General features: G+C 47.9%; 1 protein-coding gene across 1 annotated transcript; it reads right to left on the bottom strand.

Annotated features, from left to right (window-relative positions):
* On the bottom strand, positions 1 to 9,956 carry s100a14 (S100 calcium binding protein A14). Its single transcript, XM_062965013.1, has 4 exons — positions 9,881 to 9,956; positions 9,609 to 9,721; positions 4,781 to 4,927; positions 1 to 906 (listed from the first exon to the last, which is right to left on the bottom strand). The coding sequence occupies exons 2-4, from the start codon at positions 9,636 to 9,638 to the stop codon at positions 775 to 777; spliced, it is 309 nt and encodes a 102-aa protein (XP_062821083.1). The 5' UTR covers positions 9,639 to 9,721; positions 9,881 to 9,956; the 3' UTR covers positions 1 to 774.

Raw genomic sequence — 9,956 nt, 5'->3', positions numbered from 1 at the left:
TCAACGCTTTTGATCAATGTTTATGATTCACATTAAATATACATAAGCATTAACATCCCCAGAGCCTGATGCCTCCAGGTACCAGAACGAGATAAAAAAAGAGAGAGAGAGAGAAAGAGGGCATATTGGAGAGAATCTAGACCTGGAGGCCTCCAAGTTATAATGAATCGAGAACCGGGGTTACAAAAAAATGTAATAGAGAAAACAAATGTGGGTTCTAGAAACATGCATTGTTGTTCTGGAACCAAAACACCAACCCACTGGGAGGTTCTAGACTTGAGTAGTAGGCATGTCCGATCGATGAAAAAAATGTTTCAATTCTTGTTTCTCGGGGGGGAATTAACGAAACATTAAGAGACAATTAGAAAATGGGCCAACAATGGTTCGAATTACATTGCTGGTTGCGCTGTGAGAAAATGTCTCGGAATTCGTATCGAAAAGCGAGAACAATCCGAAATAATTCCGATATACGATTGAAGACGATTTTTTTGGACATGTCTATTGAGTAGCCTAGAACCCAGAATGCCACAATTATGGGAGGCCGTCACCACAGTGTTCTAGATTGGGTTAGGGACCCAGAAGGGCCAGAACCAGATATGGGAAGGTTCTCGACAGGACGAATGGAGATTGGCTCTAGACTGGAACACTCCAGAACCAGAGAAAACAGGGAGGTAGGGGAGAACCCCCCTTTCTAACACTGGATGGACGTATGGTGGACAGTCTCTAGTTCTTTGGGTCTCCACGGTCCGAAGGCTTGCGGTTCCGGTCTGGCCCTTACTTCTTGCCCTGGGGGAACCGGTACCCCCTCGCCGCGTCCCCCATGATGTGCCAGTATTCCCCAAACTGGAGCTTGGCCTCGTCGTTGTCCCCGAGGCACTCGATCTTCTCGTCCAAATTCCCAGCGCCCTGCGAGGAGAACAAGGAGATGCTTACCATTCAGAAAAGTAGGACTTTTGGAGTTCTGGACCCAATATTTTGCAATACAACTCCATCTTGGAGTTTGTTTTTTTTTGTGACCATGGAAGGTCTTTCTGACCCTCATGTCACTTCTTTCAAGGATTGGATCCTTGCGTTGACCAAGATGGATCCAAAACAAACATGGAGTGTCTCGTATCAAGGATCTAGATTAAGGCAATCCCAATGGACATCTTGGGGTTGTTTTAGGTGACCACGGAAGGTCTTTCTGACCCTCATGTCACTTCTTTCAAGGACTGGATCCTTGTGTTGACCAAGATAGATCCAAAACAAATATCTAGATCCTTGATACGAGACACTCCACATTTGTTTTGGATCCATCTTGGTCAACGCAAGGATCCAGTCCTTGAAAAAAGTGACATGAGGATCAGAAAGACCTTCCGTGGTCACCTAAAACAACCCCAAGATGTCCATTGGGATTGCCTTAATCTAGATCCTTGATACGAGACACTCCACGTTTGTTTTGGATCCATCTTGGTCAACGCAAAGATCCAGTCCTTGAAAGAAGTGACATGAAGTTCAGAAAGACCTTCCATGGTCAACTAAATAAACCCTAAGATGTCCATTGGGATTGCATTAATCTAGATCCTTGATACGGGACACTCCACATTTGTTTTGGATCCCTCTTGGTCAACGCAAGGGGTTGAGTCCAGTCCTTGAAAGAAGTGACATGAAGGTCAGAAAGACTTTCTGTGGTCACCTAAAACAACCCCAAGATTGGATCCTTGTGTTGACCAAGGTCAACTGGTTGAGCCCAGTCCTTAAAAGAAGTGACATGAAGGTCAGAAAGACCTTCCGTGGTCTTTCTGACCTTCATGTCACTTCTTTTAAGGACTGGACTCAACCCCTTGCATTGACCAAGATTGATCCAAAACAAATATGGAGTGTCTCGTATCAAGGATCTAGATTAAAGCAATCCCAATGAACATCTTGGGTTGTTTTAGGTGACCATGGAAGGTCTTTCTGACCTTCATGTCACTTCTTTTAAGGATTGGATCCTTGCATTGACCAAGGTCAACTGGTTGAGCCCAGTCCTTAAAAGAAGTGACATGAAGGTCAGAAAGACCTTCCGTGGTCTTTCCGGCCTTCATGTCCCTTCTTTTAAGGACTGGACTCAACCCCTTGCGTTGACCAAGACTGATCCAAAACAAATATGGAGTGTCTCGTATCAAGGATCTAGATTAAAGCAATCCCAATGAACATCTTGGGTTGTTTTAGGTGACCACAGAAGGTCTTTCTGACCTTCATGTCACTTCTTTCAAGGATTGGATCCTTGCGTTGACCAAGGTCATCTGGTTGAGCCCAGTCCTTAAAAGAAGTGACATGAAGGTCAGAAAGACCTTCCGTGGTCTTTCTGACCTTCATGTCCCTTCTTTTAAGGACTGGACTCAACCCCTTGCGTTGACCAAGACTGATCCAAAACAAACATGGAGTGTCTCGTATCAAGGATCTAGATTAAGGCAATCCCAATGGACATCTTGGGGTTGTTTTAGGTGACCACGGAAGGTCTTTCTGACCCTCATGTCACTTCTTTCAAGGACTGGATCCTTGTGTTGACCAAGATAGATCCAAAACAAATATCTAGATCCTTGATACGAGACACTCCACATTTGTTTTGGATCCATCTTGGTCAACGCAAGGATCCAGTCCTTGAAAAAAGTGACATGAGGATCAGAAAGACCTTCCGTGGTCACCTAAAACAACCCCAAGATGTCCATTGGGATTGCCTTAATCTAGATCCTTGATACGAGACACTCCACGTTTGTTTTGGATCCATCTTGGTCAACGCAAAGATCCAGTCCTTGAAAGAAGTGACATGAAGTTCAGAAAGACCTTCCATGGTCAACTAAATAAACCCTAAGATGTCCATTGGGATTGCATTAATCTAGATCCTTGATACGGGACACTCCACATTTGTTTTGGATCCCTCTTGGTCAACGCAAGGGGTTGAGTCCAGTCCTTGAAAGAAGTGACATGAAGGTCAGAAAGACTTTCTGTGGTCACCTAAAACAACCCCAAGATTGGATCCTTGTGTTGACCAAGGTCAACTGGTTGAGCCCAGTCCTTAAAAGAAGTGACATGAAGGTCAGAAAGACCTTCCGTGGTCTTTCTGACCTTCATGTCACTTCTTTTAAGGACTGGACTCAACCCCTTGCATTGACCAAGATTGATCCAAAACAAATATGGAGTGTCTCGTATCAAGGATCTAGATTAAAGCAATCCCAATGAACATCTTGGGTTGTTTTAGGTGACCATGGAAGGTCTTTCTGACCTTCATGTCACTTCTTTTAAGGATTGGATCCTTGCATTGACCAAGGTCAACTGGTTGAGCCCAGTCCTTAAAAGAAGTGACATGAAGGTCAGAAAGACCTTCCGTGGTCTTTCCGGCCTTCATGTCCCTTCTTTTAAGGACTGGACTCAACCCCTTGCGTTGACCAAGACAGATCCAAAACAAATATGGAGTGTCTCGCATCAAGGATCTACATTAAAGCAATCCCAATGGACATCTTGGGGTTTATTTAGGTGACCACAGAAGGTCTTTCTGACCTTCATGTCACTTCTTTCAAGGATTGGATCCTTGCGTTGACCAAGGTCATCTGGTTGAGCCCAGTCCTTAAAAGAAGTGACATGAAGGTCAGAAAGACCTTCCGTGGTCTTTCTGACCTTCATGTCCCTTCTTTTAAGGACTGGACTCAACCCCTTGCGTTGACCAAGACTGATCCAAAACAAATATGGAGTGTCTCGTATCAAGGATCTAGATTAAAGCAATCCCAATGGACATCTTGGGGTTTATTTAGGTGACCACGGAAGGTTATTCTGACCCCCATGTCACTTATTTCAAGGATTGTATCCTTGTGTTGACCAAGATGGATCCAAAACAAATGTGGAGTGTCTCGTATCAAGGATCTAGATTAAAGCAATCCCAATGGACATCTTGGGGTTTTTTTAGGTGACCACGGAAGGTCTTTTTGATCCTTATGTCATTTCTTTCAAGAACTGGATTGTATTGACCAAGATGGATCCAAACACAGATAATCTCATCTTAAGGACGTAGATGAAGGGTCTATCAACACTTCAGGTTTATTATTACCCTACAAACCCCACACTCCTCTAACATTCATCACTCTGGATAGAGCTGGTGGGTCTTGTAGTTGGCCCTACAAGTCATTGCTGGGAGGACTTGACTCTTGGATTATAGATCATCCAACTTCTGCTGTCCTCCAGACGTTCTGGACCAAAACTCACATCGCCCTCAACCAGCGTGGCTAAGATGGAGGAATCATGGGAGTTAGGGTCAAAAACATCTGGAAGGCACCAGATTTTGTGTCATAGGAGGAACCTTCCTCTTTCTGGATGGGATTGATGGGTCTTGTAGGCCAAATCATTGCAAGAAGGACATCACTCTTGGATCACCCAACTCACTGCTCTCATTTGGATATTCTTGACCAAAACTACTATCTACCCCAACTGAAGGCTCATGGGAGTTATGGTCTAAAACATCCAGAACATATGGAGATGATGAACATATGGAGGTGGGGCTGATGGTTCTTGTAGGCCAAACATTGGACTGAGGTAGAGTTTCCAATCTTCTCCAGTTGGCTTTTCTGTTGTCCTCTGGATGTTCTGGACCAAAATTCCCATTGGCCTCAACCAGAATGGCCAAGACTGAGAATCAGCGGAGTTATGGTCCAAAACATCTAGAAGTCTACAGATCTAGAACCCTAGAACGAAGAGGAAAGGGAATCTTGTGGGATCAAATGTCTTCCCTACGTTTGGGTGGTCTTCTTGGGCATGGTCTCCTCACCTTAGCAAAGTGGGGCAGCCTCTGGGCCACCAGCTCCTTGAGCTCGTTGGGGGTCAGGCACTCCTTGCGTCCCTTCACGGCGTAGCAATGGAAGTTGTTGATGACGATCTCGATGGCCCGCTCCACGTTGGTCAGCTCCTGGCTGTCCTGGAGAGTTGGAGACAAACGGAGGAGGAGGAGGAGAAGGGAGAGGAGGAGAGAGAAGGGAAAGGTGGGGATGAAGGGATTCTGTGGATGCCAGGAGTCGCCCCAAAGCCGTCGAACCAGACGGCCTCCTTCCTACAGAAACCCGCCCACCCTGGAACTCGGAACGGAGGTTCTCAGGGCTCCACACACCACCCGTGATGAGCAATCTCCAAGGGGATCCACTTGGTTCGACTCAAGGCCTGTTCTTCGAGCTTTAAAGGTTCAGCTTGAAGCCCGTTCCTCAAGCCTTCGAGGGTTCGAGGCTCATTCCTCGAGTCTTGAGAAGTTTGACTCAAAGCCCGTTCCTCAAGCCTTGAAAGGTTCAGCTTGAAGCCCGTTCCTCAAGTCTTGAAAGGTTCAGCTTGAGGCCCGTTCCTCAAGTCTTGAAAGGCTCAGCTTGAGGCCCGTTCCTCAAGTCTTGAAAGGTTCAGCTTGAAGTCCGTTCCTCAAGTCTTGAAAGGCTCAGCTTTAGGCCCGTTCCTCAAGCCTTGAAAGGTTCAGCTTGAAGCCCGTTCCTCAAGTCTTGAAAGGTTCAGCTTGAGGCCCGTTCCTCAAGTCTTGAAAGGCTCAGCTTGAGGCCCGTTCCTCAAGTCTTGAAAGGTTCAGCTTGAAGTCCGTTCCTCAAGTTTTGAAAGGCTCAGCTTGAGGCCCGTTCCTCAAGCCTTCAAGGGTTCGAGGCCCGTTCCTCGAGCCTTGAAAAGTTTGACTCAAGGCCTGTCCCTGAAGCCTTGAAAGGTTCGACTCAAGGCCTGTCCCTCAAGCCTTCAAGGGTCTGACTTGAGGCCAGTTCCTTGAACCTTCTAGGGTTTAGCTTGAGGCCCGTTCTTCGAGTCTGTTCCTCAAACTTTAAAGGGTCTGACTAGAAGGCCGGTTCTTCGACTCTTGAAGGGTTTAGCTCAAAGCCCGTTCCTTGAGCCTTGAAGGGTTCGACTCGAGGACCGTTCCTCAAGCCTTGAAGGGTTTGGCTTGAAGTCCATTCCCCAAGCCTTGAAGGGTCCGAGTCAAGGCCCATTCCTTGAGCCTTAAAAGGTCTGACTCGAGGCCCATTCCTCAAGCCATGAGGCCCGTTCCTTGAGCCTTGAAGGGTTGACTTGTATCCCATTCTCCAACCTTGAAAGGTCTGACTCGAGGCCCATTCCTCAAGCCATGAGGCCCGTTCCTTGAGCCTTGAAGGGTTGACTTGTATCCCATTCTCCAACCTTGAAAGGTCTGACTCGAGGCCCATTCCTCAAGCCATGAGGCCAGTTCCTTGAGTCTTGAAGGGTTGACTTGAATTCCATTCTCCAAACTTGAAAGGTGTGACTCGAGGCCCGTTCCTCAAGCTTTGCATGGTCAACTCGAGGCCCGTTCCTCAAGCTTTGCATGGTCAGCTCGAGGCCCGTTCCTCAAGCTTTGCATGGTCAGCTCGAGGCCCGTTTTTCAAGCTTTGCATGGTCAACTCGAGGCCCGTTCCTCAAGCTTTGCATGGTCAGCTCGAGGCCCGTTTTTCAAGCTTTGCATGGTCAACTCGAGGCCCGTTCCTCAAGCTTTGCATGGTCAACTCGAGGCCCGTTCCTCAAGCTTTGCATGGTCAGCTCGAGGTCCGTTCCTCAAGCTTTGCATGGTCAACTCGAGGCCCGTTCCTCAAGCTTTGCATGGTCAACTCGAGGCCCGTTTTTCAAGCTTTGCAGATAGGACAGCAAACTGGCCACTTTGCCCAACCCAAAGTACAACAGTGCCTTCCTCCTCAAAAGATTACTTCAAGGAATACTAGTTCCATACCAAGACACAAGGTTCTCCTAGTTGACATTCATGAGGAACGTCTACACTGAGGATCATCCCAGTTGTTGCTCCTGCCTTTGAATATTGGCTGATGATGTCAATCCAGGACTATGGAGCAGCCCACGTTTGGATAAATATTTGTTCTGGGCTCTTCCGGGGTTCGGTCGGTCTCGATCTCGGGAAGGATCAGGAAGAACCTGTTTGGACGCTGAACGACGCCAGAACGAGCAAGGCGTGTCCCTGGATGAGCCTCATTCCTTGGGAAGCTCATCCCGATCAGCTCTGGCTCCAGTCCTTGGAGGCATCTGTGGTAGGAACCAATGGCGCTCTTTGAGGGGTCCCACCCGGATCTGTTCTTCCAACCATCCTTATTCCAATCTTGGGGAGCCATTGGTCTTCTCAATAGGTCACAACCATCAAAAATAACTTCCTGTTTTGGGTATGCCCTTATGGACCTTTAAAGCATGACGTAGACCATATTATGCCCAACTCAGGTGACCATCCATGGTATGCAACCCAAACTCAAGCCAAAGTAGACCCTTGCTTGGCTTCCCTCCTCTCATCTTTATTGGCCCTGTCGCGGCGTCGGGCACGGCTCTGACTCAGCCCTTGATTGGCATCGGCCTTGGCTTCTCCTGGCAACATGGGCGGGGTCTCGGGAGCCAAACCGAGGTGTCGCCCCAGGTGTCCCGGGGCCAGTGGCCTAACTGGAAGGGACTGGTTTGGCCGGAGAGACGGAGCTTGGTGCTTCCTGGTGGGAAGGTGGCTCCTGACAACAAGGTCCTACCGTCGTGGTAGGAAGCTGCTCTCTCCAGACAAGGTCCCACTATTATGGTAGGAAGCTAGTCCCTTAAGGTGGTCTCCCAAGAGAAGGTCCCACCATCATGTCTCTTAAGACAAAGTCCCACCATCCAGATCTCTCGAGATCATAATAGGAACTAGTCCCTTAAGAGAAGGTCTCCACCACCATGTCCCTCAAGACAAGGTCCTACCATTATGTCCCTTAGACAAAGTCCCACCATCCAGATCTCTCAAGGACAAGGTCCCACCATCATGTCCCTCAAGACAAGGTCCCAACATCATGACCCTTAAGACAAAGTCCCACCATCCAGATCTCTCAAGGACAAGGTCCCACCATCATGTCTCCTAAGACAAAGTCCCACCATCCAGATCTCTCAAGGACAAGGTCCCACCATCATGTCTCTTAAGACAAAGTCCCACCATCCAGATATCTCAAAGACAAGGTCCCATCGTCATAATAGGAACTAGTCCCTTAAGAGAAGGTCTCCACCATCATGTCCCTCAAGACAAGGTCACACCATTATGTCCCTTAGACAAAGTCCCACCATCCAGATCTCTCAAAGACGAGGTCCCACTGTCATGTCCCTCAAAACAAGGTCCCAACATCATGTCCCTTAGACAAAGTTCCACCATCCAGATCTCTCAAGGACAAGGTCCCATCATCATAATAGGAAACTGGTCCCTTAAGCCAAGGTCCCACTATCTTGTCCCTCATGACAAGGTCCCACCATCATGACTCTCAAGACAAGGTTCCGCCGTCACGATAGGAAGCTGGTCTCTTAAGACAAGGTCACACATCATGGTTCCCCAATATCAAGTCCCATCATTATGGTAGGAAGCTAGCCCCTTAGGACAAGGTCCCACCTTCAAAATAAGGCCCCACTATTATGATAAGAAGCTGGTTTCTCAAGACAAGTTCTCACCATCATGTCCCTCAAGACAAGGTCCCACCATCATGATAGGAAGCCGGTCCCTTAAGAAAAGGTCCCACCTTCAAAATAACATCCATCATGATAGGAAGCTGGTCCTTCAAAATAAAGTTCCACCATCATGATAGGAAGCTGGTCCCTTAAGACAAGGTCCCACCTTCAAAATAAGGTCCCAACATCAGGACAGAAATCGGGTCCTTCAAAATAAGGCCCCACCATCATGATAGGAAACTGGTCCTTCAAAATGAGGTTCCACCATCACAATAGGAAGCTGGACCCTCAAAATAAGATTCCATCATCATGATAGGAAGCTGGTCCTTCAAAATGAGGTTCCACCATCATGATAGGAAGCTGGACCTTTAAAATAAGATTCCATCATCATGATAGGAAGTTGGTTCTTCAAAATAAGATTCCATCATCATGATAGGAAGCTGGTCATTTAAAATAAGGTCCCACCATCATGATAGGAAGCTGGTCCTTCAAAATGAGGTTCCATCATCATGATAGGAAGCTGGTCCTTCAAAATAAGATTCCACCATCATGATAGGAAGGTGGTCCTTCAAAATGAGGTTCCACCATCATGATAGGAAGCTGGACCTTCAAAATAAGATTCCATCATCATGATAGGAAGCTGGTCCTTCAAAATGAGGTTCCACCATCATGATAGGAAGCTGGACCTTCAAAATGAGGTCCCACCATCATGATAGGAAGCTGGTCCTTCAAAATAAAATTCCATCATCATGATAGGAAGCGGGTCCTTCAAAATAAGATTCCATCATCATGATAGGAAGCTGGTCCTTCAAAATGAGGTTCCACCATCATGATAAGAAGGTGGACCTTCAAAATGAGGTTCCACCATCATGACAGGAAGCTGGACCTTCAAGTGAAGAGTTCCGTACCTATCATCTCAAGAAGATGGAGAACCACCTTGACCTCTGACCATCACTATCCCAGGTCCTTCTAACATTGATGGCCAACCGTTGGTTGACTCCATCCAGCTTTTTTGGCCCAGCGTCATGGAACCCTTTGGAGATGTTCACCAGGAACCAGGAACTTGGACCCTCAATTCCCACAGGATGGAGGTCATCCATCATTGGTCCTCCTCCTCTCCCTTCCTTCCTTCCCTAGAAAACGAATAGTTTCTAATGAACCTTTTTCTTCCTGCAGCATCTGCTTCCCATCCTTCTTGGATCCGATCGGGTCGGTCTGTCCGTATACGTTTCTCGTTCCGCCGAGGAGCTTCGGATCCAACGCCGGGACGTGTCTGGAAGAAGGTGGAAGAGTGAGAGGAGTCTCGGAAGCTGCCCGAACTTGCCCCGAAAGGAGGGAGTGGTGGAGGCAACGCAAGGGAAGACCACCCGCCCCACTCGGGACCACCCCTGGGCCTCCGAACCTGTATTTCCGGGCGGGACCGAGAGCTCACCTGCGCCCAGGAATGCCTCGCACGGAGTCTGGGGCCCTGCCCTCCCCGCCCCGTGTTTTATATCCCGCGTGTGGGA

This window comes from Anolis carolinensis, unplaced genomic scaffold, assembly GCF_035594765.1.
Source record: "Anolis carolinensis isolate JA03-04 unplaced genomic scaffold, rAnoCar3.1.pri scaffold_14, whole genome shotgun sequence".
NCBI classification, from domain to species: Eukaryota; Metazoa; Chordata; class Lepidosauria; order Squamata; family Dactyloidae; genus Anolis; species Anolis carolinensis.
Note: the sequence above shows the minus strand (reverse complement) of the source record. Positions and strands in the feature narration are given on the sequence as shown.